Source organism: Pagrus major, chromosome 5 (assembly GCF_040436345.1).
Source record: "Pagrus major chromosome 5, Pma_NU_1.0".
Taxonomy (NCBI): Eukaryota; Metazoa; Chordata; class Actinopteri; order Spariformes; family Sparidae; genus Pagrus; species Pagrus major.
In genome coordinates this window covers 40,153,871-40,181,700 of record NC_133219.1, presented here as the reverse complement: position 1 = coordinate 40,181,700, position 27,830 = coordinate 40,153,871, and the positions used below count along the sequence as shown (strand labels likewise).

At 40.5% G+C, this 27,830-nt stretch overlaps 2 protein-coding genes and 1 long non-coding RNA gene across 5 annotated transcripts in view; all 3 read left to right on the top strand.

Annotated features, from left to right (window-relative positions):
• The window catches only part of LOC140995408 (uncharacterized), a 150,190-nt gene extending 122,456 nt beyond the window's left edge, over positions 1-27,734 (top strand). Inside the window, exon 2 of the long non-coding RNA XR_012178777.1 lies at positions 27,094-27,734. This is a non-coding gene — a long non-coding RNA (uncharacterized lncRNA). The remainder of the gene's footprint in view (positions 1-27,093) is intronic.
• Positions 86-27,734, top strand: LOC140995390 (GTPase IMAP family member 8-like). Of its 3 annotated transcripts, XM_073465374.1 has the most exons (7): positions 17,435-17,490; positions 18,193-18,264; positions 18,452-18,507; positions 20,671-20,730; positions 22,037-22,096; positions 23,002-24,267; positions 24,940-27,734. In XM_073465374.1, the coding sequence occupies exons 3-7, from the start codon at positions 18,489-18,491 to the stop codon at positions 26,613-26,615; spliced, it is 3,081 nt and encodes a 1,026-aa protein (XP_073321475.1). In that variant the 5' UTR covers positions 17,435-17,490; positions 18,193-18,264; positions 18,452-18,488; the 3' UTR covers positions 26,616-27,734. The 3 variants fall into 3 exon arrangements, with proteins under 3 accessions (XP_073321476.1, XP_073321475.1, XP_073321477.1); XM_073465375.1 differs by lacking the exons at positions 17,435-17,490; positions 18,193-18,264 and adding an exon at positions 86-181; XM_073465376.1 differs by lacking the exons at positions 17,435-17,490; positions 18,452-18,507; positions 20,671-20,730; positions 22,037-22,096 and having other exon boundaries at positions 18,215-18,264.
• Positions 6,895-11,639, top strand: LOC140996672 (GTPase IMAP family member 8-like). Its single transcript, XM_073467133.1, has 4 exons — positions 6,895-7,530; positions 7,639-7,683; positions 8,302-9,507; positions 10,153-11,639. Exons 1-4 carry the CDS (start codon positions 7,020-7,022, stop codon positions 11,637-11,639), a joined length of 3,249 nt encoding a protein of 1,082 aa, XP_073323234.1. The 5' UTR covers positions 6,895-7,019.
• Positions 27,735-27,830: the final 96 nt, after the last annotated feature.

Here is a 27,830-nt window from a genome sequence, read left to right as displayed (position 1 = left end):
ACTAAAACCCAACCTGAACTGAACTTAAATAAATAGAATGTATAAAGTGTTTGTTGATGTTTGTATTCTTGTGTGATGATGATGATGATGATGATGACATGTTACAGGACAGTTGGAGACACAGAGTTTTTGACTTCACTCCTCAGAGATCAGAGGACACCGTGCAGCAACACTCACACAAGTAAGAGTTCACTGTTTGTACAAAGACATTAACTTAACACCGATTCATGATGAAGTGTCATCAGATAACTTTTACTGTGATGTGATTGGTATCAGAACATAAATTCTGATCATTCTTCCCTCCAGGTGAATGACTCTCTAAAGTTTCCAGCAGTGTCATCATGGAGGAAGCAGGATCAGGTCAGTCCAGTCAGACTTGATTAGTCCTGATAACACACTGTCTTCTCTCACTGTCAACATATTAACTTTGTCCTCAGACATTAAATCAGGTCTGTGAGTCCTGAATGAAGTTTATCTGATTGGACAACCTCAGTTTTGAAGCATTATATTTTATTCTTTATTTGCAGTTTGATTTAAAGAAGTGTTGTGATCTATAATCTGATGAAATGTTGCCTCTGATCAAGTCTTTAATGTGACTGTAAATACTGTTTACAAAGTCTAACTTCAACAATCATTTACTAGGTATGTAAACTAGAGCTCAGGCCTAAAACTGAGACCTGAGTCTTTGACCCCATTTACACTTTTCATTTCAAGTCTCATCAGATAAATATAAATATCCAGACTTGCCCCTCCCCTCAGACCCTCCTCTCCACGCCAAAACCATGACAGAACGTTAAAACTGAAAACCAGTGACACTGAAAAAAGACAGACATGAAGAAAAAGTCACTGAAAAACAGATCAAGATAATTAATTTTAAAGAAACTAAATAATATTTAATAGGGATGTCCCGATCCCGCAATCGGGATCGGGATAGGGTCCAATATGGGCATTTTTTCACTGATCGGGATCGGCAATTTTGAACGTGGACCCAAGCCCGATTATTTTTACGTCAGCTGTCGTCAACGGAGCACAATTTGTGGCAGAATGCAGTCGTGCTCGTAACATTAGTCTGGAGAACCTGTGGATAAAATGTCTGCAGTGTGGAAATATTTCAAATTAGAAAGCGAAAGCAGTCCAAATGGCAACACGTAACATCTGCAATATGACCATTTCGCGAGCTGGTAACAAAAGAGCTGCATTTAATACTACAGATTTGATACGGCACATAAACAAAAACATGAGTTCACTCAAGCAATACAGGCAAAGGCACCGAAGCAACAAACACTCGTGAATACTTTCAAAAGGAAAGAGAAATATCCTCGAGTCAGCGACATGGCCACAAATATTACAGAGAAGGTCATTGAATTCATCGCTCTGGATAACCAGCCCACCTCTGTGGTAGAGGATCAGGGTTTAGTTACTGACTTTGTTTACTTGTTGAATATGCAGAATAAGAAAGAGCCATATGAAAGTATTTACTTTGTTTCAACAAAATAAAAAAAAGCTATTAAGAACAGCTTGGATGCAGGTGATTTTTTTTCTTAATGCAGCTGTATTATCTAAGAAAATATTAGTTAGGGCTAAGTATCGGACCGTGACTCGGTATCGGCAGATACTAAATATTAAATGACTCGGATCCGGATCGGGGTAAAAAAAACCTGATCGGGACATCCCTAATGTTTAATGTATGTGTTTTATTTTTCAACAGGACCAAATATTTGTTTCAGTGTTAGAACAACTTTCAGATACACATATTTCAATATCAGTGTTTCCTTTGTCAGTTCAGTTTTTTTTTTTTCAATAACAAATATACATATATACATACTGTACACTATGTTGACTAATTATCACACTGATATCCAGCATTTTTCTCATTTTCTGTTTCTCTTTTATTTGATTGGCAATAAAATAAATAAACTTAATTTAATTTGGCTCTGATGAGGCATGTAATCTGCAAACTAACTAGTAACTAAAGTTATCAAATAAATTTGTAAAAAGTCAAGTATTTGCCTCCAAAATGTAGTGCAGTGGAAGTATAAAGTAGCAGAAAACATAAATACTCAAAGTATAAGTACTTCAATATTGTTCTTAATTAGATTACTTGAGTAAATATATTTAGTTACATTCCATCACTGACTACATCACAGTGACTCCATGTGAAAAGGGTTGGCCTGAACCTTTTTGCAACAACACAGGCCAAACCTACAACCTGATACTTTGTCCAGAGCCGTCAGGTTCAGGTTGCAAGCAGACCTCAAGGTTCAAGGTTCATTTAATTCAATAAGTCATCCACAACACAAGGTTGATACAATCAAATGTAAGTTGTCATCATTTTATGCTACACAAGAAAACAACTATTTTTTATGGTGGAGTGTTGAGGATGAGTTCAGGAGCCTCACAGTCTGAGGAGTGAAGCTGCTCTGTAGTCTGAGGAGTGAAGCTGCTCTGTAGTCGGAGGAGTGAAGCTGCTCTGTAGTCGGAGGAGTGAAGCTGCTCTGTAGTCTGAGGAGTGAAGCTGCTCTGTAGTCTGAGGAGTGAAGCTTCTCTGTAGTCTGAGGAGTGAAGCTTCTCTGTAGTCTGAGGAGTGAAGCTGCTCTGTAGTCTGAGGAGTGAAGCTGCTCTGTAGTCGGAGGAGTGAAGCTGCTCTGTAGTCTGAGGAGTGAAGCTGCTCTGTAGTCTGAGGAGTGAAGCTTCTCTGTAGTCTGAGGAGTGAAGCTTCTCTGTAGTCTGAGGAGTGAAGCTGCTCTGTAGTCTGAGGAGTGAAGCTGCTCTGTAGTCTGGTGGTACAGCAGCAGATACTTCTGTATCTCTTGTCAGATGGCAGCAGGGTGAACAGACTGTGGCTGGGTGGGTGTTGTCTTTTAGTATCTTTGGGCTCTGTGCAGACGTCTCACTTCACTGATGTCACTGATGCTCTGTAGATGGTACCAGTGATGTTCTGGGCGCTGTAGAGCCTTCCTGTCCTGGGCCGTGATGAACCATGCCAGTTTGTGATGTTTCCAGTCAGGATGCTTTCTGTTGCTCCTCTGGAAAAGTTGACCAGAATCTTGCTCCAGAATTAAGCCTTCCTAAAAACCTAAAACTGTTCACCTGCTCCACCTCAGCTCTACTGATGTAGACAGGGTTGTGTGTCTTTGACTCCTTTTTTCTAAAATCAACAATCAGCTCCTTGGTTTTTTTTATTGTTAAACAGTAGGGATGGGTATTGTTAACATTTTAACGGTACCACTACTCTTACCAATGCTGCTTATTGGTCTGTTCCTTTATTTGTTACCTTTTTAATACAAAAAAATTTAACAATTTAAGAACAGTTGCTTTATTTTCTTGTACTCTATATAAACATTCTTGAATACTGAGCCCGCACTATTTTGAACAAATAATTACCATAGAGTATAATGTGAATATAAATCAAAACAGTCATTTATGAACATTTTTAACTTGTCTTAACAGCCATGTTCGACAATTTACTAGGGCTGTCCCGATCAAGTTTTTTTTACCCCGATCCCGATCCGAGTCATTTAATATTTAGTATCTGCCGATACCTAGTCCCGATCCGATACTTAGCCCTAACTAATATTTTCCTAGATATACCTAGAATACAGCTGCATTAAGAAAAAATTACCTGCATCCAAGCTGTTCCTTAATAGGTTTTTTTATTTTATTGAAACAAAGTAAACACTTTCATATGGTTCTTTCTTATTCTGCATATGTTATTGCAACATTGGTTTTCATTTGTTTTTTAACAAAAACAACCAAGTAAACAAAGTCAGTAACTAAACCCTGATCCTCTCACGGAGATGGGCTGGTTATCCAGAGCGATGAATTCAATTACCTTCTCTGTAATAGTTTTGGCCATGTCGCTGTCTCATGATATTTCTCTTTCCTTTTGAAAGTATCCATGAGTGTTTGTTGCTTCGATGCCTTTGCCTGTATTGCTTGAGTGAACTCGTTGTATTCCTTTGAGTGTTTGTTTTTTACGCGCCGTATCAAATATGTAGTATTAAATGCAGCTCTTTTGTTACCAGCTCGCGAAACGGTCGTATTGCAGATGTTACATGTTGCCGTTGGACCGCTTTCACTTTCTAATTTAAAATGTTTCCACACTGCAGACATTTTATCCACAGGGTTGCCAGACTAACATTATGCGCGCGTCTGCGTTCTTCCACAAATTGTGCTCCGTTTACAGCTGACGTAAAAACATTCGGGCTTGGGTCCACGTTCAAAATTGCCGATCCCAATCAGTGAAACAATGCCCATATCGGCCCCGGTCCCAATCCCGCAGATCGGCTCGGGACATCCCTACAATTTACTATTAGTGACTCTATAATGTTTGATTAAAGAAATGTAAAAAAAATTAAATTACTCACAACAACATCAAAAAATCCAGTGGTAACACGTATGAGCAGGCTGCAGTATATACATACATATATGGGTTAATAACTTTTAGTATTAGTCAGCTGAAAGTTTATGCTGTCAACCTGTCAGTCAGAATTCATGACTGCATAGCTAAACATTCAGCTGACTAATGGTTACTAATGGTTATCAGCCCATATCTGTATAATTTAACTAACTCTGTGGGCTCCTGCTAACATAACATACCTGAGGTAGATGGGAACACGGGAGAGGAAGTACGAGCTAGGCTGTCAAACTGTGCATTTCTCTTGTCTGTATGTGATGAACTTTCTCTATGTGGATGTTTTGAAAGATTGCTCATGTTCCCGCCCTGACATGCAAAAGACTTGTTGCCCTTGTGGCAATGAGCATCATCTGCATGGATTCTCATGAAGTATAACCAAACTTCTGAATATCAGTCTCTCTCTGTCCTTACCACTCAGAGCAGGTGTCTGTGTCTCTGTGCCAACGTTTGTGTGAAGTGACGGACAGGCATTGAGAGCCCGCCCCCTGCACAGGACAGGCTCCCACACAGATCTGTGTTCAGGATTGGCTTCATTGTTTCAAAACTGTTTGCAGAACCGATAACGTTGGCGCTTACTGATACTACGGCCTTTCTAAATTCAGCCCCAGGGCCCGATTAATACCAGGCTTCAGTACCCATCCCTCTGGAGCATTACATTGTTTTCTTTTCACCGCTCTGCAAGACTGTTTTCCTCATGATATGAACTCTCATCGTTGTTTATAATGAGGCAGATGTTGGTGGTGTCGTCCTCATACTTCACAATAGAGTTGTCTTGATGTTTGGGAGTGCAGCCATGGGTCTACAGTGTGGACAGGAGGGGGCTGAGCTCACAGCCCTGGGGGACTCCAGTGTTGAGCACTAACACTAATATAGAGGAAATGTGGCTGTCAGTCAGAACTCTCTGGGCTCTGCTTGTGAGGAAGTCCAATATCCAGTTGCAGTGTTGTACTGAAGCCCAGAGTTTTTAGTTTTCCAGTCAGCTTCATGGGTGAGATTGTGCTGGATGCTGAGCTGAAGTCAACAAACAGCATCCTGATGGAGCTGTTCTTATTGTCAAGGTATATAAGGGCTAGGCAGAGGAATAGTTTTAGGTTGAAGTGTGACTGTCGGTGTCTATCTGTAGAAGGATGGTGGATCTGTCCCCTTATGTCTATGGTGCAGGAAAGATGGCACGGCCACATAGGACTTTCTGGTCCACAGGCTCTTTAACCTGTGTTAGATCCCCCTTTTCAGGAGGTACTGGACCAGCTCTCCATTATAAAGAGTTAGGTCCCTAAACCTACAAGGTGTTACTTTAATATGGAGTTAAAAGGGGACTGCTTAAGCTGGTCGCGATGAGACTCACCTGTCTTCTACGTCCAAACATCTACCCTGCGTCCTCTGGCTTGGCACCTGACTTGAATAGCCCTTGTATCAGATACAGCCACCAGATGTTCCCACCCCTTACCCTTACGTCATGATTTCTGCTGCCCAGGCCCGCGAAAGTGACGATCTACACCACTTGATGTCGCCATTTTCCTTCTTTCTTTCTTCTGTTTCGGGAGCGCAAAGGATCTTGGGATATGGGAGGCCGCGAAGGATAGTAGCGGTGCGTCCTCCAAAAAGAGGGAAGGGCAGGCTGCATTTGTGGGGTGCATTTGAAGGAGCCTTTCAATTGGGACGGCCTTCACACGGCGTTGTGATGTAATTGGCCTTCAAATGTGCCCCTCGAAGGATGCAGCCCCTGAATTGGGACACAGGCACAGGCTTAAATACAAACAACACTAACGAGGGGATGAGGTGCAGGTGGAGTGAGGCGGAGAAAAACAGGTGAGGGAAATGAACGGACAAACACTAGAAACAGGGAAGAGGCTGATAGGCTGGAAAAGCTGAAGACACTGGAAGGAGGGAAAGGCTAAAGAGGGAAATGCAGAGCAGGTGTGGAGGGAAAGCAGACTGGTGATTACCACAAGACAACAGGAGGGAAAACCACACAAGAGGAGGAAATGAAAAGCAACACACGAGGGCACAATTTCAAAATAAAACAGGAAATCACAGAAACCCAAACAGGAACATGACAGAAGATATTCTTAAGAGTAGAGAAGTGGTAAATCACAGTTATTAATACAAAACCCCACAATAACTGCACATTTGAATGATGCCATTGTATCCAAATCATGTCCATCAGAGATTACATGAAAAAGAGAGAATGACTGAAGGAATGTTTGTGTTTCTGTATCTTATAGTTACAGATGAACTTCGACCTCGTGAACGCAGGAGCAGCTCTGAACGTATGCTTCTTGATAGTGAGTCAAACTGAACTGAGTCAGAATTATTCTTGTGCTTAATAAAATTTAAATTCACTGTTAATAGTTTATCATTCTCAGAGTTTAGAAAAGCTGTTGACTGTAAATTGTTATTAGTGCAACAGTTCTTTAATTATTTTATTTTACTTGATAAAGGTGATTAAATAATTAAACTATTTGTCTCTCCAGTGTCTGAGCTGAGGGTGGTTCTGCTGGGGAACAGCTGGTCTCAGAGGAGTTCAGTGGGGAACTTAATACTGGGAACAACTGTGTTCAACACTGAGGAAGAACCAGACCGCTGTCTGAGAGTCAGTACAATGTTAAAGGAGAAAGAAATAGTTCTGATCAACACGCCAGATCTGCTGCATCCCAACATGTCTGAAATCAAGCTGACAGAACATGTAGAAATCTGTGTGAGACTCTCTGATCCTGGACCTCATGTGTTCCTGCTGGTTCTACAGCCTGAAGACTTCACTGAGGAGCACAAACTGAAGCTCTGCAGAGTCCTGAACCTCTTCAGTGATCGATTATTTGATCATTCACTGGTTCTGATATCAACACACAGAGAGAAGAGTCCAGGTCTGATGGAACGATACATGTCAAATCGACCGTTAAGAGACATGATCAGAAAGTGTAGATCTAGATCGTTGTGGCTTATTGACCATCAACAGCTGTTGACACTCATAGACACAATGGTGAAGGAGAATAATGGAGGTCATGTGAGCTGTGAGGTTTTCAAAGACGTAACATCTGATTTACCTGCTGGTCATCAAAGCCTGAAACAAGGTGAAGGAGTCCTCGTCAACTCTGATCCTGTTAGAGATGCTGGTAAGTGACAGAACTACTTTTATAATGTGATGAAAACATCTCATCCATGATCAGATTTCAATATTAAGTTCAGGTTTTTTCAGTTGATGGTGTTTCTCTTTTTTACAGGGCTGAAACATCTCATGTCAAGCAAACTGTCTTCAGTCAGCAACTGTGAGTACACTGGGAATTAGTTATCATGCAGTTAGAGAGGAAGCTGATTTACTGTAATTAATACTGATGGTTTTGTCTTTTAACATTGATGAACTTTGGTCCACATCACATACTCCATCACCAGCTGACAGCACAAGCAACCGGTGCAAGTAAACTAAATAAATCCAGCAATGTGTATCGTTGCATCGGGCCATAATACACTTACTTAGTAGCAGGCCCGCCGTGTGTCTTCCCTGTGCCAAGATTATCTTCATAGTGTCAGAGGGGAGGAGGGGCTGGCTAGATTAACATTCAACTCTTGATCTATAGTGACAGACCACCAAATGTGTGTTGTTGTTTCTATTTAGTTTTTTATTAACAGAAATAATAAGTAGCCTACACGTATTACAAGAAAAGTGAAAAACACAAAGAAAATGTTTTTCTCCTCGATCAGGATTTATCTGATGGGGTCAAAAAGGGACCTGGATGATGGATGAGGGGGCGCTGGCCCAAAAAGAGAGAACCACTGTTACAGACGATTTTCAATCACACTGCCTCCTGTTTCCTCTTGTCTGAATTTGGCTCCACTCACCTGCCATCAACCCTAAACTGTGACTTTCCCCCTCTCCTTTATTACAGTGTCTGCACTCAGGATTGTACTGGTGGGGAAGAGTGAACACAAAATGACAAAACTTGGTAACTTCATCCTGAAGAATCAAGATTTTCATTTACAAAAACATTCCAAACAAGTTGTGGCCGCCCAGAGACAGTGGAGAGGAAATCCTCTAACTGTAGTGAAAACTACACACATGTTCAGTCTGTCTGAGGAGACCATGAGAGAAGAGGTGAAGAGCTGCATCAGTCAATGTCCTCCTGGACCAAATGTTCTCCTGCTGTTAGTGAATCCTTCCAAGTTTACAGAGAAGACCAGAGAAACTCTGAAGTTCATCCTGAGTTTGTTTGGTCAAGATGCTTTTAAACACTCGATGGTCATTGTGACGCATGGGGGGAAGAAAACAAGTTTCACTCTGAATCAGCTCCTAAAAGACTGTGGAGGAAGACAGTACAACATGTCTGAAGACAACCACAGGTCATTAATGCAGAAGATTGAGAACATTGTCCATGAAAACAGGGGACCCTTCCTCACCTTCAGTGAAGAGACCATCAGACCAAAGTCTGAAGACATCAGAGCAGCTTTAAACCTGGTTCTGTGTGGGAGGAGAGGAGCAGGGAAGACTTCAGCAGCTGAGGCCATTTTATGTCCTTTAGTCTCCAACTCCTCAGAGTGTGTTCAGAGTCGGGGAGAGGTGTGTGGACGTTGGGTTTCCCTGGTGGAGCTGCCTGCCTTGTGTGGAAAACCTCAGGAGGAAGTGATGGAGGAATCACTCAGGTGTATCTCCCTCTGTGATCCTGAGGGCGTCCATGCCTTCATCCTGGTCCTACCTGTGGGTCCCCTCACTGATGAAGACAAGGGAGAGTTAGAGACCATCCAGAACACATTCAGCTCTCGAGTCAATGACTTCACCATAATTCTGTTCACTGTGGAGTCAGATCCCACAGCTCCAGCTGTTGTTAACTTTGTAAGAAAGGACAGAGACATCCAGGAGCTCCTTCAGAGCTATGAAGGAAGATCTGTTGTTGTCAACATCAGCAACAAGCAGCAGATCCCAGAGCTGTTGGACATGGTGGATAAAATGAGACTGAGACCCTACAAAGACAAACCGTGCAGCTACACAACAGAAACATTTGCATTTGCTCAAATAGAAAAGATCAGACAACAAGAGGAAAACATCACCACACTGCAGGCTGAGCTGAAGGACCTAAGAACAAAAAGCATCATCAGCTGTAAGTACTGTAAATTATAGATAGTAATAATAAAGAATTATACTTTTGTTAATAATATTCTTCTATCCTAAAACATCCACTGGACATTGTACAATCTACACTGTCTGTCTAGGTGCTGTATCATATGCAACTGGACTTGTTTCAGTTTCTTGAAGACGTTTCACCTCTGATCCAAGAGGCTTCTTCAGTTCTAACTAACTGAATGGGAGTTGCAGGCTTTTAAACACTGTGAGCTCTGAGTTTCAGAGTCGTTAGGGCAACTTGTGGGTCGTTGACCCAACCGGCCTTCATGTGGGTTGCTAGGGCTAGGTGAGCCCAGGTGTGAATGGTTGTTAAGCTGTCTGGGGAGGGAACTCAGTAGGCCCTAACGAGTCTGAAACTCAGAGCTTGCACGTGTCCTTAACGACTCTGTAAAGACACTCCCACACAGAGTTTAAAAGCCTGCAAACTCCCCTCCAGTTAGTAAGAACTGAAGAAGCCTCTTGGATTAGAGGTGAAACATCTTCAAGAAACTGAAACAAGTCCAGTTGCCTACGATACAGCACTTAGAATACCCATGACCTGGATGACTGAGAACCTTCATCAACAATCTGTACTGTCCCAACTGTGAATATTTAAGTAACTCCATGTCTTTATATTTCACAGGTGCTGATGAAGAACAGAGCCCCGAGTGTCTCAGGATTGTGCTGATAGGGAAGACTGGCTGTGGGAAGAGCTCTTCAGGAAACACCATTCTAGGAAGAGACGAGTTTAAAGCCAAATCAAGCCAAACATCAGTCACCAAATGTTGTCAGAAAGAACAGACTGTAGTAAACGGTCGTCCAGTCGTTGTGGTCGACATTCCTGGTCTGTTTGACAATAGCTTGTCCTATGAAGAGGTTAATGAGGAGTTGTTGAAATGCATCAGTCTTCTGGCTCCAGGACCACATGTCTTCCTGCTGGTGATACAAATTGGCAGATTTACACAAGAAGAGAAGGAGACATTAAAACGTATCGAGGAAGGCTTTGGGAAGAATGCTGAGAGGTTCACCATCATTCTGTTGACTGGAGGAGATAAACTAAAGAAAGACGAGATATCTATTGAAGAATATATTGAAAAAGAATGTGATGATTCTTTCAAAAAGCTAGTTGCTGACTGTGGAGGAAGATACCACGTGTTTAATAACGATGATAAACAAAACCACATGCAGGTCAGTGAGCTGATCACCAAGATCGACACCATGGTGAAGACAAATGGAGGCAGCTGCTACACTAATGAGATGCTGCAAGAGGCCGAGGCAGCGATACAGAAAGAAATGGAGAGGATCCTGAAGCAGAAGGAAGAAGAGATGAGGAGAGAGAGGGAGGACCTTCAAAGAAAACATCAGGAAGAGATGGAAAGAAGAATGGATGAACAGAGAACAGAAATAGAAAAGGAGAGAAAACTGAGAGAAAATCAACTTAAAGAAATGAAAGAAAACATCAACAGAGAACGTGAGGAGATAAAGAAAGAACAGAAAAGGAGAGAAGAAGAAGACAGGAAGAGAAAACAAGAGGAAGAAAGTCAGAAACAGGAGTGGAAACAAAAAGTCAAAACTTTGGAGCAAAAAATAAGATCAGAGTCAGAATCAAAGGAAAACATTCAGAGAAAGCTGAAGGAGAACAGAGAAGAGATGAGGAGAGAACGAGAGAAGGTGGAGAAAAAACAAAATGAATGGTGGGAAAAACGACGTCAAGAAGATGAACAGAGACGACAGGAGGAACAAACCAGACTCAGAAAACTGCAAGAAGAATACAAACAAAAAAAAGAAAATGATGAAAAGAAAAGAAAAGAAGAGGATCGAATCAGAAGAGAACAAGAGGAGAAAGAGAGAAAAGACATGGAGGAGAAGTTTAAGCAGAAAATGGAGAAACTGAAGAAGACGTATGAAGAAGAAGCCAGAGAGAAAGCTGAAGAGTTCAATGAGTTCAAAGAGAAATACAACAAGAAGTTTGCAGATCAAAAGAAAGAACATGAGAAACAAATGAAAGACAAAGATGAGCAATACGACCTCTTAAAGGCTCTTAAAGCCCACAATGAAGAAGAAATGAGGAAAAAAGTAGGAGAGATGAAGAAAAAAAGTAGAGGATTTGAAGAAAAAACATCTTGGTGAAATTTGAGAAACGTGATCAGAAATGAAAAGAATCTGGAAAAAATCAATAAATTACTGAAAAACCACAAAAAAGAAATGAAAACAGTGAAAACTGAGGAGGAAAAGAAAAATCTGCAGGAACAACATGAAAAACTAATGAATGACTTGATACAGAAACTCCTGAGTGAAGAGGACAAATCGAGTTGGTTTCTTTCATTGTTTCCTTTTAAGAAGTGAAACTCTGAAGGACGAAGTCTTTCACTGGTGTTGTCAAACACAAACTCAGGAGGAGCAGTGGGTTGTACTGTAATGTAGACCATGGACACAGGAAACACTTTTTCACAGAAAAGTGAGAGAAGGAAACTTTTTCAATATGAATCTCTGACATCAGTCATTAAGTAGTTCTGGTTCACAATTATCTAGAGAGGAACAGTTAACTACAGTTAAACTAGTATTTGTTTGTGTTTCTCATGTGCCACCCAGTGGACGGACTGATGTCACTGTACTGCTGTGGAAAGAAATTCTGTTCTATTCTGTGATTGTGAAAACAGGTCGGCACAATGTCGACACATTTTCACTTTGTAGAAAGTCTTTATGATGTTTTATTTGTTTTCTTCCGTACGCTTGAGTTGTGAATAATTTCCTTTTTTGCTGATTGTTTTCTTTTAGTTTTCACAGACAACAGCTCAGTAAAGAAAGACTTCAACAGCTGGATGTTTTTTTTCTCTGTCACTACAGATGTTCTACATTGAATATGAGAAAGAACATGATGTTTGTGGGTGAAATTAAATGTCAAATATTATATATTTACATATAAACTGCTCATCAGATGAATGAAGATGATAAATAATGACATTATAGACTGAATGTTTATATTTTTCTTTGTTTTCTTCCATGTTAAATAAAAATAAACAACTTAAAACAATTCAGATGAATCTTAAATAGTTCTGTATGTGATCTTTGGTTTCTTTGTCATTATAAAAGATGAATAAAGTATTTCCCTGTAGTTCAGTGTGACTGCTTTGTTTCTACCTCAGGAGACACTGAGGGAGGAAGTGGCTTCAATCTGAAACACGTCTTTATTCACCTCTCTAGTTATTTTTGTATTTTCTTCATCTTTAGATACTCTGACACTGAGATACTCTCAAAGTATTCAAAGTATCCGAAGAGTTCTACTGTATACTACACATGTACAAATATAACAACTTCAGCAGCTGAAACACTTGATATTGTGCAGTTAAAATGAGGAATTGTTTGTGTAGAAAACACTTAAACATCAAATCTGTAGCTGCACTTCTGAATCAACCTCAGTAATAGATTACTTCAGGACTGAGAGGCTGATGTTGGTCAGTTTTAGTCGTTTTGGACCTAACTGTCATTTCCACAGATTAAATGTGTCTCATGTTATCCTAACAGTAAAAAAGACCCATCTATGAGTTAAACACTCAAGTAAATCCCCTAGATATTTTGTTATTACATAAAGCAAATAGTTTCTCCTTGTTTTATATATTTTCATGTGGATGCAAGTATACAGTGTGTACAGAGAAGTGTTTTCTTATTTTCTCACTTTGTTGCTGCTCGGGACGCTTTACCAACCCAACATGTGGCTGTTTGACGTCCTGGGAATGAGACTCAACTATCAACTATCTTTGTGGTGCGTTCAGGAACAGCTGGGACAAATCCTACTGACTCTACCTTTAACTTTAATAGTCTTTGAATTATATTAATATGACGTGAGCTTCAGTAGCTTTGACCACAAATGTCCTTCAGAGGGAGACTTTTTACTCTGATACTCTGAGTACATGTCAGAGCCTGTACTCTATTACTTTAACTGGAGTAAAGAAGCTGAATCAGTACTCCTACTTTTACCAGAGTCTGTTTTTACACAAGTATCTGAACTTCTCCTGGAGGAAACAATGTGTTCACTTTTGACTCCTTCACCAAAATCAGATGTTTTTCGCAGAAAGCAGGGCCGTCTCCAGCTGTGTTTGAGTCAAGGTGACAGACCCGGGTGTTTTTAGAGAGACCTCAGGACATTTGCAGCTGTGTTTGTGCCCAAAGCAGGTATTTTAAGCCACCATGTTTTCCTGTGTAGATTAAATAACAGTCATCTTACTGATATGTCTTTTCTCTTGTCTTTATATGTTTGGCATTGAGGTAATCCAAAAGTAACAGAAATGAATCAAGTTACATTACTTTAATACCGTGATAGCCTACTTGGATTAGGTTGCTGATATTTTTTTAACTGGTAATTTGTAATTACTCATTTTGAAAGTTACCCTCCCAACCCTGTCCGTCGCAGCGTATAAACTGATGCAGTCTAATCCAACAGTCCTGCAACAAATCCTCCTTTCATGAAGGATACAATGGTCAGGTGTTGATTCAGCTGCAGGATTATTTTACAGCATGTGGTTTGTGGTGCTGTGTGTGTGAACAGTTATTGTTCTTTAAGTCTTCATGAAACCAACAGTTGATCAGACAGCTGCTGTGTGACCTGCTGCCGAATCCGTCTGGGACACTGTGAGAAGTGATGTGATCAGAGGAGAAGAGCCATTTATCATGAGTTCACATGAAGGTCCCAACACAGGAAACCTCTGAGCAAAGATCACAGCAGGTCCTCAAAAGACTGGAGCCAGAGCGACAAGCTGCAGCCTCCAGAGAGACGCTGAGCTGAATCAACACCTCTGACAGACCGTCATCCTGCATTAGACTGAGTGTTCCTGTTATTGGCTGTGTCCAAATTCAGGGGCTGCAGCCTTTAAGGACGCGGCCTTAGCGGTCCACGAAGGCCGCGGCCTTCGGAGAGACCTTGAAGGCCGCGTCCACCGTTGTTAAATGGGACGGTCTAGCCTTCGGAGTATTTCCTGGTTGCGTCACCAGGTGTTCATGCATTAAAGTCTGTTTTGGTTCAAATCTATCAAACGTGTACATTTATTTGTGTGTGTACAATGTGTCAAATCTGAATTGAATTATCAACATTACAAAATAAACATGAACCCATTGGTGAATAACAACTATGTTTACCACAGCAGTACCAGCGTCACGTATTTTAACTGAAAGTTAAACTTTGGAGGTTTTATAGTCTCTTGAAGTTTAACATATCTGGCGTTGGATGTTCAAATGAGTAAAAACCGAGTATAAACCCATTACTTAAATTTAAATGTCATGTCTGCGCCACTTGATGTCGCCATTTTCTCTTGCTTCCTCTTCTGTTTCGGACTGAGCAGCGGTGCGCAAAGGATCTTGGGATATGTGAGGCCGCGAAGGATAGTAGCGGTGCGTCCTCCTAAACGAGGGTGGGGAAGGCTGCATGTGTGGGCTGCATGTGGCGCAGCCTTCGAATTTGGACAGCCTTCGCGCAGCGTTGTGACGTAATTGGCCTTCAAATGCGCCCTTCCTGGGCTGCAGCCCCTGAATTTGGACACGGCCATTGTGTCCACCCCCTGTCCAATCACAATCAGCACGCTTCAGCTGATACAGAGTTGATCCACTGTGATCCTCTGCAGCTCCTGTGTGTTGACAGTGTTTTGTCCAGCAGGTGGCGCTCTAACATTAATCTGAAGTCAGTTTTAGATCTCGTGCTGCTGACCTGTTTGTTTTTAACTCTCCTCATCATTTACTGATTTTACATTTCCTCTTCATGCCTTTAAATACTTTTGAAACCACGACAGGGTTTAGAAACATGTTTCCATCATTATTCTGACTTAAATCAGTGAGTCCAGTCACTGAAGCATGTTTTCACACACTGGAGGTATTAGCAGTGTTGGGCAGTAGAGTCGCTACAAGTAGCGGCGTTACTAGTTTAACTACATTTCTCAGTAGCGTGGTGGTAGCGTCGCTGTTTTCTGAATCAAATAGCTTTTCAGTAGCTTAGCTCTTTTATTAACCAAGTAGTGCGGTAGCGTCCACACAAGCTACATTTTTACAAACATCTCTGAAGCTCAGCGTAGCGGAGCTTTCTGCTGCGGTCTGAAATAAAAGGATCAGTCAGTGACGCCACCGCCATACACGGCCGTGTATGTGGAGCCGACAGAAGCACTTCCGTATGACGGTGACATCACGGACCAATCCTTGGGCTGGCTACAACGTCTCTGCTGCAGGGGAATACAGACAAGTTAGCTTGCTTGAGTGAGTTACGATACTTGATGGAAAGATGGCAGAGGGTGAGGAGGACGGAGACGAATTGATCCCGAGGGAGTCGCCGTGGCCGTACCTCGAGAAATACATGAGTTTGAATGAAACAACAGAGAAAAATTATGTGTTCAGGTGCTTGCTGTGCAACCCCAAGAAGAAGCTGCTCTCAACGTCCAAGACTTCGAACACAAATTTAAGAACACACATTCAGGTGATTCCAGAATAAGCTAACACAACCATCGCCAACCAAGCTAATTATCACAAGTCAGTGCAGTCTGCAAACATCAGCTAACAACTTGCAAAAGACAAACTTAAATAATAAACAAATACAGTAACGTTACATATAGGAGGTAAGAGGTGGGGAAATGAGGGAACAGAGAAACACAAAATCAAAGTATGGTGGTTAGTCAAAATTATCAGCTTAAAATGTATGTAGATATAGCTACTAGTACAGAGTGGGCCTAAAAATACCACTTTTGAAACTGCCAATTATATGGGATACTGGTAGATGGATAGAGTACTTTATTAATCCCAAAGGGAATTTAAAGTGTTACAGCCACTTGACATGATTCAAAATACAAAAACAATGAGGTAGGTAAAAGAAACAAATACAATTAAAAGGCTGAATTATATAAATAACTAAATAGACTAACTCAAATATAAAATATAAATATAAAAGCTGAAACTAGAATACAGCCTAGAGAACCCTAATGAAAACTATAACTATAATATACTATTTGCTGAGTATACACTGTTTAATTATGTTAATGTGCTACAGTGTAGGACACTGTACATTAGTGCAAGTCAGGTGGATATTGCTATGGTAGTAAGGTGCATGATTGTCCATGGATGTTAGAATTAAGTGTGCATTGGTAGTTGAATAATACAATATACAAAATTGTAGAATTTTATTTCTTTTGTAGAGGGTCCACCCAACTAAAATGGCCTCCATGGAAATGGAACGTGAGCTGATTGACAGTTTTATTGATCACTGAGATAGCTTTGCCTTGGAATGAAGTTGTTCCAATATAAAAAAAAAAATAGCTTCGATGTAGTTAAACTACTTTTGCCATGTTGCTGTAGCTTAGCTTGCTACATTTTTCTGGGGGGTAGCTTCGGTGTAGTGAAGCTTAATTTAATGTAGAGTAACTGGTAGCTTAGCTCACTACACTTTCCAAGTAGCTTGCCCAACACTGGGTATTAGTGTGAAGTTTACAGCTGTTCAGTGTCTCAGTTACAAACAGCTGTCATTCATATTACTCTTTAAGTTCAGAAGCCGTCTAATTTCAAAATAAAACACACAGTATGAATACAGACTGTAGTGAGAGAAACCTTGAGTATAAGGCGAGAATACTTCTTATTTAAGGAGCCTATATCTCCATCAAAAGGTTAAGTTGATTACAAGCCTACCTGGACTTTCCTGTGTACTTTTCATTATAAACCAAGTAAACTTACGTGTAATTGTGTTCAGTATATCTGTGTGATAACTACCCTGCATTAAAAGTAACCTGGAAGCATACGCTCTTATCTTTAGTTTAAAAGAAGCTGCCTGGTACTCTTGAATACACTTCTAGCCTGTTTTGTATTTAAACCATTTTTCAAATTATGTTTTGTTACTGAGGCTCATATACCTTTAAGACAGATCTGAACATGTTCTGGAGTCGCGTGTTTTCTTTACTTTCACTTTCATCATCAGTCCGTCTTTCTCTCAGTGATTGCGCAGCACGAAATTCAGCAGGTGAGTAAACGACTAAAACCAGAATAATAGAAGAAATCAATGAGTGCAGCCTGTCTGTTAAAGAGGATACAGCTTGTTGTCATCACAGTAACTTCACTGTGTCGACTTTCAACTGAATAATCTCTTTAAGCTTTTATTGTTTTATTTCATGTAGGCCGAGATAATATGTCACGCCGCCATTTTAGATGATCAGCGCCTCAACAGGAGCAGGAAGAAGAGTTATAACTCATTAAAGTTACATTAGTGGACATTAAGGACACTTGTAAAAAGAAACCAAGTGTTTCTCTGAGTTTATATTTAAATACATGTTAAAATATGTTATATGAAGCTATTTATCTAAAAATGATTTTAACACTGCTCGTCCACACACACACACCCACACACACACACACCCAACACACACACACACACACACAATCAGACAGACCCAAACATATAAACACCAAGTAAAGAACTCAACACAGTGTCTGTGGTTGTTGATTTTACAAGTGTCCATTCAAGGAACTGCAGTTTTTGGTATTTCTGCGTTGACTTAGTTTTTCAGACCTGCAGGTTGCTGCTTGGTTTTCACTCACTGGATTGCCCGACTAAAACCCAACCTGAACTGAACTTAAATAAATAGAATGTATAAAGTGTTTGTTGATGTTTGTATTCTTGTGTGATGATGATGATGGTGATGATGATGATGATGACATGTTACAGGACAGTTGGTGACAAAGTGTTTGACTTCACTCCTCAGAGATCAGAGGACACCGTGCAGCAACACTGACACAAGTAAGAGTTCACTGTTTGTACAAAGACATTAACTTAACACCGATTCATGATGAAGTGTCATCAGATAACTTTTACTGTGACTTGACTTCATATAAATCAAGCTGACTATCATGAGTTAATCATGGCTGTCTGGGTGAAACAGAGAGTTTGGTATCAGAACATAAATTCTGATCATTCTTCCCTCCAGGTGAATGAGTCTCTGAGGTTTCCAGCAGAGTGTCATCATGGAGGGAGCAGGATCAGGTCAGTCCAGTCAGACTTGATTAGTCCTGATAACACACTGTCTTCTCTCTCTGTCAACATATTAACTTTGTCCTCAGACCTTAAATCAGGTCTGTGAGTCCTGAATGAAGTTTATCTGATCGGACAACCTCAGTTCTGAAGCATCATATTTTATTCCTTATTTGCAGTGTGATTTAAAGAAGTGTTGTGATCTATAATCTGATGAAATGTTGCCTCTGACCAAGTCTTTAATGTGACTGTAAATACTGTTAACAAAGTCTAACTTCAACAATCATTTACTACGTATGTAAACTAGAGCTCAGGCCTAAAACTGAGACCTGAGTCTTTGACCCCATTTACACTTTTCATTTCAAGTCTCATCAGATAAATATAAATATCCAGACTTGCCCCTCCCCTCAGACCCTCCTCTCCACGCCAAAACCATGACAGAACGTTAAAACTGAAAACCAGTGACACTGAAAAAAGACAGACATGAAGAAAAAGTCACTGAAAAACAGATCAAGATAATTAATTTAAAAGAAACTAAATAATATTTAATGTCTGTGTTTTATTTTTCAACAGGACCAAATATTTGTTTCATTGTCAGAACAACTTTCAGATACACATATTTCAATGTCAGTGTTTCCTTTGTCAGTTCAGGTTTTGTTTTCAATAACAAATATACATATATACATACTGTACACTATGTTGGCTGATTATCACACTGATATCCAGCATTTCTGATTTTCTGTTTCTCTTTGATTGGTAATAAAATAAATTAATTTGATTTGGCTCTGATGAGGCATGTAATCTGCAAACTAACTAGTAACAAAAGTTATCAAATAAATGTGTAAAAAGTCAAGTATTTGCCTCCAAAATGTAGTGCAGTGGAAGTATAAAGTAGCAGAAAACATAAATACTCAAAGTATAAGTACTTCAGTATTGTTCTTAATTAGATTACTTGAGTAAATATATTTAGTTACATTCCATCACTGACTACATCACAGTGACTCCATGTATTAAGGGTTGGCCTGAGTGAACCGGCCTGTACTCCCAAATTTTAAGATCCAAGCCCGACCCAGGACCTGCAGCTATATTTCTGTTTACTTCCTTCATTACTGACAGTTCAGTGTAAAGCAAAGCTTCGACTACAGTCTCGTTTTTTTAATTCTTCTGAGGCACACATGGACTGAGAGGAATGGCACAGTCAGAGACAGAAAGAGATGCATTTCTTAATAATTACTATTTGAAATAAACAAACTTGAGCCTGAACCTTTTTGCAACAACACAGGCCAAACCTACAACCTGATACTTTGTCCAGAACCGCCAGGTTCAGGTTGCGAGCAGACCTCAAGGTTCAAGGTTCATTAAATTGTCATCTACAACACAAGGTTTTACAATCAAATGTAAGTTGTCATCATTTTACGCTCCACAAGAAAATAACTATCTTTTATGGTGGAGTGTTGAGGATGAGTTCAGGAGCCTCATAGTCTGAGGAGTGAAGCTGCTCTGTAGTCTGAGGAGTGAAGCTGCTCTGTAGTCTGAGGAGTGAAGCTTCTCTGTAGTCTGAGGAGTGAAGCTTCTCTGTAGTCTGAGGAGTGAAGCTGCTCTGTAGTCTGGTGGTACAGCAGCAGATACTTCTGTATCTCTTGTCAGATGGCAGCAGGGTGAACAGACTGTGGCTGGGTGGGTGTTGTCTTTTAGTATCTTTGGGCTCTGTGCAGAGGTCTCACTTCACTGATGCTCTGTAGATGGTACCAGTGATGTTCTGGGCGCTGTAGAGCCTTCCTGTCCTGGGCCGTGATGAACCATGCCAGTTGCTGATGTTTCCAGTCAGGATGCTTTCTGTTGCTCCTCTGGAAAAGTTGACCAGAGTCTTGCTTCAGAATTTAACCTAAGTTTCCATAGAAAGGAGAGACTTTTCTGTGCTTTTTTAACCAGGGTGCTGATGTGTGATGGATTAATTCTCTCTCAATATCCAAATGTTTCTCCGAGATGTACCATATTGTCATTTAGTCTTCTTCTTATGTTTTCTGTGATCAGAGTTTTGCCTGCAGACCTTGTCCGGATCAAAGGCAGACAACATTCCTGCACATCTTTGTTTTTTTAATAATCATTAAGTGTCACATTAATAAAAGATTACATGTGAATAAACATGTGAATGTGTGTTTTGTATCTTCACAGTGACAGGTGATCTAAGACCACTGAGGCGAGAAGGCAGCTATGGATTACTGCCACCCAACTGTGAGTTGAACTGACCTGAGTCAGAATTATTCTTCTTTGTATTAACATCAAGAATTACAGTGTTTCACCCTTAATCATGTCTGAGAGCCCTTGTCTGAACATCCCCTGTAGTGAAATCTCATCCTACCCACATTCAGCGGCCAAAATCTTAAATTCAATAGCATAACAACTGAACTACCCCCCTGTCTGAGTGAGAGGAGTCGATTAGCTGTTTCTTTGCCCTGAACTGGGTGGTCAAAAACCTTCAGCAATCCAACAGCAAAAGGTGAGTAGGAGTGGACATGTAGACGCCAATCACTCCCATATCTTTTGGTCATGTGTAAGAATACAATTATTTTGGAACAATGTCATTCAAATAATGGAGGAAATTTTAAACCTAAAAGTACCCAGGGATCCACGGATTGTATATCTGGGACTTATACCTGCTGAAGTCATTGAAAAGAAAGACACTTACCTCTTTAAAATATTGACAATTGCTACCAAAAAGGCCTTGACAAGGAACTGGTTGAAAAGCGACCCTCCAAGGCGAAGACAATAGCCCCTTTAGATAGAAAATGCGCCACATTTGCGGCCAGGTAAAGGCTGCAATTTGCTGCCTTGTCTTTGTAAAACGGAGGCGTAATATTCCTCCTTTTGAAAAAAGCTGGCACGGGGTAGGCGTAAACATGTGACGTGACGTGAGGCACGAAGTTGGGCTGCATCTTCTCCCGGCGAAAGCCACGTCGGCTAAGCTCCTCTGCGACCTTTTCATACAAAATACCATCTTTCACAGTCCCCGTGATCCGATTGTTAACTATTCTCTCGGCTGTGATGGTTGGCATCTCCCGGATCTCAGCAGCTTTCCAGTTGCTCATCTTGACGTCCTTGGATGAAGTGATGAACTGACTGCTGTGATCAGCTGTTTCCTGCTTCCTGCTTTCCTGCTGTTTTCATGAACAACATCCCTCGTCCACAAGTAGCTCAACTCCTGTTGGGAAAGCAAAATCGCTGGTGAAAAAACTTAAGGTGGACAAATATTAAGAACACTGTGAAGGCAAACTGTAAAACTGAATCTGGACAAAGATGGTTGATGTTTTTTGGATTAATTCTCTCTCAATATCCAAATGTTTCTCCGAGATGTACCATATTGTCATTCAGTCTTCTTCTTATGTTTTCTGTGATCAGAGTTTTGCCTGCAGACCTTGTCCGGATCAAAGGCAGACAACATTCCTGCACATCTTTGTTTTTTTTAATAATCATTAAGTGTCACATTAATAAAAGATTACATGTGAATAAACATGTGAATGTGTGTTTTGTATCTTCACAGTGACAGGTGATCTAAGACCACTGAGGCGAGAAGGCAGCTATGGATTACTGCCACCCAACTGTGAGTTGAACTGACCTGAGTCAGAATTATTCTTCTTTGTATTAACATCAAGAATTACAGTGTTTGTAGGTGGCGCGCCCCCCCCATACAGAAATTAATAATACTTAAATCAAAACAGCAAACAAAAAAATAAATATCACCAAGGCAGTGGCTCACTAACTGCAGACCAAACCAAACCAAACATCATTAATCCCATACAAGACAACATAATATAGGCCTAAATATAATGAATATATTAAACCCACCAACTATACAGCAGATTCCCAGTCAGATTTCCCCTCACAACTATGGGCACTCATGCTACAAAAAATCTACAAACAAAATAAATGCACAACTAAGCATACAAAAAAATCTTGTGAAGTGCACCCAGGATGCCACAACATTATCCCGCGCAGTTAACTTATACTCACAAAGCGAGACTCACCGCAGTCCCAGTCAGCCAACTTTATTCACCCACAGAGCACACAACAGGCAGCTTGCCAGCCCTCCGCAAGAATCAAACAAAGCCGAGAATCGCCTGCACGGGTTGCCAACAGGTGCCTTTTATCTCATAATCACCCATCCGTACTGATGGACTAGGTCCGACTAGACCACACACCTGTGTTAGTTCCACCCGGCTACAGTATAAACGTGCATGTGATTTAATTTGAATTCACTGCTGACATAGTCACTTAAGTCCACCTCAAAAAGCTGTGACTTCCTCATTGGTTATAAATCCAATTATTCATTTTGGATTAAGGCTAGACTGAGGAGGCTTCTAATTCACAATTGGAATCAGAAATACTTTATTGATTCCCATGGGGGGAAATTGGGTACACAATCAGGGGCAGACCTACAAGGCTGTATGCAGTTAGATGCAAGTGTGCAAGATGATTTTTCATTTAATTTCATTCTTGTCTCTCCAGTGTCTGAGCTGAGGGTGGTTCTGCTGGGGAACAGCTGGTCTCAGAGGAGTTCAGTGGGGAACTTCATACTGGGAGAGATGAAGTTCAACACTGAGGGAGAACCAGACCGCTGTCAGAGAGTCAGTACAATGTTAAAGAAGAAAGCAATAGTTCTGATCAACACCCCAGATCTGCTGCATCCCAACATGTCTGAAGACAAACTGACAGAACATGTAGAAACCTGTGAGAGCTACTCTAAACCTGGACCTCATGTGTTCCTGCTGGTTCTGCAGCCTGAAGACTTCACTGAGGAACACAAACTGAGACTGCAATCAATCCTTGAACACTTCAGTGATCAAGCGTTTGATCATTCACTGGTTCTGATATCAACACCCAGAGAGGAGAGTCCAGGTCTGATGGAAAAGGTCATGGAGCACCCACCATTGAAAAACATGATCAGAATGTGTAGATACAGATACCTGAAGGAGAGGAATCTTGAGCATTCAGAGCTGTTAACACGCTTGGGTCAAATAGTGAAGGAGAACAATGGAGATCACATCAGCCGTGATGTGTTTGAAGACGAAGCTGAAGGTTTGATGATGTCGCGAAGACCAAAGTCTGAAGACATCAGAGCAGCTTTAAACCTGGTTCTGTGTGGGAGGAGAGGAGCAGGGAAGACTTCAGCAGCTGAAGCCATTTTAGGTCCTTCAGCCTCCATCTCATCAGAGTGTGTTCAGAGTCGGGGAGAGGTGTGTGGACGTTGGGTTTCCCTGGTGGAGCTGCCTGCCTTGTGTGGAAAACCTCAGGAGGAAGTGATGGAGGAATCACTCAGGTGTATCTCCCTCTGTGATCCTGAGGGCGTCCATGCCTTCATCCTGGTCCTACCTGTGGGTCCCCTCACTGATGAAGACAAGGGAGAGTTAAAGACCATCCAGAACACATTCAGCTCTCGAGTCAATGACTTCACCATGATTCTGTTCACTGTGGAGTCAGATCCTACAGCTCCAGCTGTTGTTAACTTTGTAAGAAAGGACAGAGACATCCAGGAGCTCCTTCAGAGCTGTGGAGGAAGATCTGTTGTTCTCAACATCAGCAACAAGCAGCAGATCCCAGAGCTGTTGGACATGGTGGATAAAATGAGACTGAGACCCTATAAAGACAAACCGTGCAGCTTCACAACAGAAACATTTGCATTTGCTCAAATAGAAAAGATCAGACAACAAGAGGAAAACATCACCACACTGCAGGCTGAGCTGAAGGACCTGAGGACAAAAAGCATCATCAGCTGTAAGTACTGTAATGTTTTAATATAAATAGTAATAAATTATATTTTTCTTAATTGTATTCTCCTATCCCAAAACATTCCCTGGGCATTAAACCCAAAGTCTATAATGTCCCAACTTGTAATATTTAAATTGTAACTGTCGCCAAAATGCAACCTAGGCTTTTTTTGTGAATGTACCCGAGTCAAACCTTTGTGTAGAAGCATAATTACGACGAAAAAGCCACTTTTAAGATATACCGTATTTTCGTTTTCGGTTCAAAATCATTTTCAATTGCGTGCTAGGGGCAACCTTATGGTAGCATCATAATCGCTATTTTTAAAACACTAAGAAGACTCAACACAACATGAATCTTTGCTTGTAGTATCACCAGGGTCTCTACACATGAACACAAGCATTGAGAACATTGTTTGTGTACGCAGAGTTTACTAAAAAGAAGGTTTTTGAACAACTCACGCTAGCAGTAGCTTGCTCCGCTCGCCGCCGTCCTGCCAGTCGAGAAGCGTCAATCCCCGAGTGCGACATAACATGGAGCTGGCAGGATTTGGATCTGGCTTTTTCATCGTAATTATGCTTTTACACGAAGGTTTGACTTGGGTACATTCACAAAAAAAGCCTAGGTTGCATTTTGACGAGAGTTTCACTTTAAGTAACTCCATGTCTTTATATTTCACAGGTGCTGATGAAGAACAGAGCCCAGAGTGTCTCAGGATTGTGCTGATAGGGAAGACTGGCAGCGGGAAGAGCTCTTCAGGAAACACCATTCTAGGAAGAAAGGAGTTTAAAGCCAAATCAAGTCAAACATCAGTCACCAAACTTTGTCAGAAAGCACAGACTGTAGTAAACGGTCGTCCAGTCGTTGTGGTCGACACTCCTGGTCTGTTTGACACAACTCTGTCTCATGAAGAGGTTAATGAGGAGTTGGTGAAATGCATCAGTCTTCTGGCTCCAGGACCACATGTCTTCCTGCTGGTGATACAAGTTGGCAGATTTACACCAGAAGAGAAGGAGACATTAAAACTTATCAAGGAAGGCTTTGGGAAGAATGCTGAGAGGTTCACCATCATTCTGTTGACTGGAGGAGATAAACTGGTTGATGACGAGACATCTGTTGAAGAATATATTGAAGAAGAATGTGATGATTCTTTCAAAAAGCTAGTTGCTGACTGTGGAGGAAGATACCACGTGTTTAATAACTATGATAAACGAAACCACATGCAGGTCAGTGAGCTGATCACCAAGATCGACACCATGGTGAAGACAAATGGAGGCAGCTGCTACACTAATGAGATGCTGCAAGAGGCCGAGGCAGCGATACAGAAAGAAATGGAGAGGATCCTGAAGGAGAAGGAAGAAGAGATGAGGAGAGAGAGGGAGGAGCTTCAAGGAAAATATCAGGAAGAGATGGAAGGGATGAAAAGAGGAATGGATGAACAGAGAACAGAAATAGAAAAGGAGAGAAAACTGAGAGAAAATCAACTTAAAGAAAAGGAAGAAAACATCAACAGAGAACGTGAGAAGAGAAAGAAAGAACAGGAAAGGAGAGAAGAAGAAGACAGGAAGAGAAAACAAGAGGAAGAAAGTCAGAAACAGGAGTGGAAACAAAAAGTTGAAGCTTTGGAGCAAAAAATAAGATCAGAGTCAGAATCAAAGGAAAACATTGACAGAAAGCTGAAGGGGAACAGAGAAGAGATGAGGAGAGAACGAGAGGAGGAGGAGAAAAAACAAAAGGAATTGTGGGAAAAACGACGTCAAGAAGATGAACAGAGACGACAGGAGGAACAAACCAGACTCAGGAAACTGCAAGAAGAATACGAACAAGAAAAAGAAAATGATGAAAAGAAAAGAAAAGAAGAGGACCGAATCAGAAGAGAACAAGAGGAGAAAGAGAAGAAAGACATGGAGGAGAAGTTTAAGCAGAAAATGGAGAATCTGAAGAAGACGTATGACGAAGAAGCCAGAGAGAAAGCTGAAGAGCTCAATGAGTTCAAAGAGAAATACAACAAGAAGTTTGCAGATCAGAAGAAAGAACATGAGGAACAAATGAAGGACAAAGATGAGCAATACGACCTTTTAAAGGCTCTTAAAGTCCACAATGAAGAAGAAATGAGGATAAAAGAAGAAGAGATGAGGAAAAAACATCTCAGTCAAGTTTCTGACTTGGTGAAATTTGTGACCAAAAAGAGAGAAAATCTGAAACAAATTGATGACTTACTGAAAAAACATGAAGAAGAAATGAAACGGGTGAGAACTGAAGAGGAAAAGAAAAATCTGCAGCAAAAACATGAAAAAGAAATAAGTAACTTGATACAGAAACCTTTGACCGAACACAACGAATGTTGCATTTCATGAGGACCGAGCAGCTTCAGATGAGTCAGATGTAAACTTTGAATTAACATCATTCACAGTGAGGTCAAGAACTGCTCTTACAGTGTTGTTTGGACTCCTCACTGACTGGAGTTGAATTTGGTCTCACAGATTGTGACAAAGAGTTTTCTGCCCTCAGCCTAATCTACAGTGACCACAAAAACTTTAAAGAATCAGTGAGTCAACGTGGTATAAGAGACAAGAATGGACTCTAAGGTCGTCTTATATGGAGAAGATAAAGTTCTACTCAGTATTTATCAGAACCTTTTGTTTATTTTAATGTTATCAACTTGTGTATATAGAAATATATTGTCAAGTCAAAATGTTGTCAAACAGGATGTTAATACAGAATGCAGTAAAAATTTCCAAATCGAACACAAGTTCAGAAGTTTTTCAGAAAGTCTGCTGTTTCAAAGTGAAACTGGACTTTGAGCCTGATATGATCCCATATCTGAGAGTAAAGAAGGTCTGATAACAACTGGAAAGCATCCGTCAAAGCTGGTTACTTCTTATTTCTGTATGTTGAGTTTAAATCACAAAATGTTGATGATGTTTTGTCTCGTGATAAATCTGCATTACTGGAAATACTTTTTTAATGTGTAAGATTCAGGATCTCCCGTTTTCAGTTTGTTTTATTTACATTTTGGCAAAATCTGCATTTATTGTAGAGATGGTGCCATTTAAAAAAAAAATGTATTCACCTCCATTAGCTTTATTTTTTGTTTGTTTATGTTTTTCATGAGACACACAGCGGACACGTACTGCTGCGTAATGATGATAAAGACACTCGGTTCTGTGATTGCGAAAAAGGCACAATGTCGACACATTTTCACTTCGTAGAAAGTATTTATGATGTTTTAATTGTTTTCTTCTGTACGGTTGAGTTGTAAATAATTTCAATTTTTGCTGATTGTTTTCTTTTCTTTTTCCTTTTATTGTTTGTGTGATTTATTTACAGATTAAAAACAGACAACAGCTCAGTAAAGAAAGAAAATGAGAAAGAACGTGATGTTTGTGAAGTGAAATGAAATGTTTAGATGTCAAATACTTTATATTAATGTCATATAAACTGCTCATCAGATAAATAAAAATGATAAAGAATGACATTATAGACTGAATGAATGTTTTTTATACAATATTATTGAGGTAATAACACAAACTCAGAAATATGTATTTCCTCGATAAGTGAATAAAACAAGC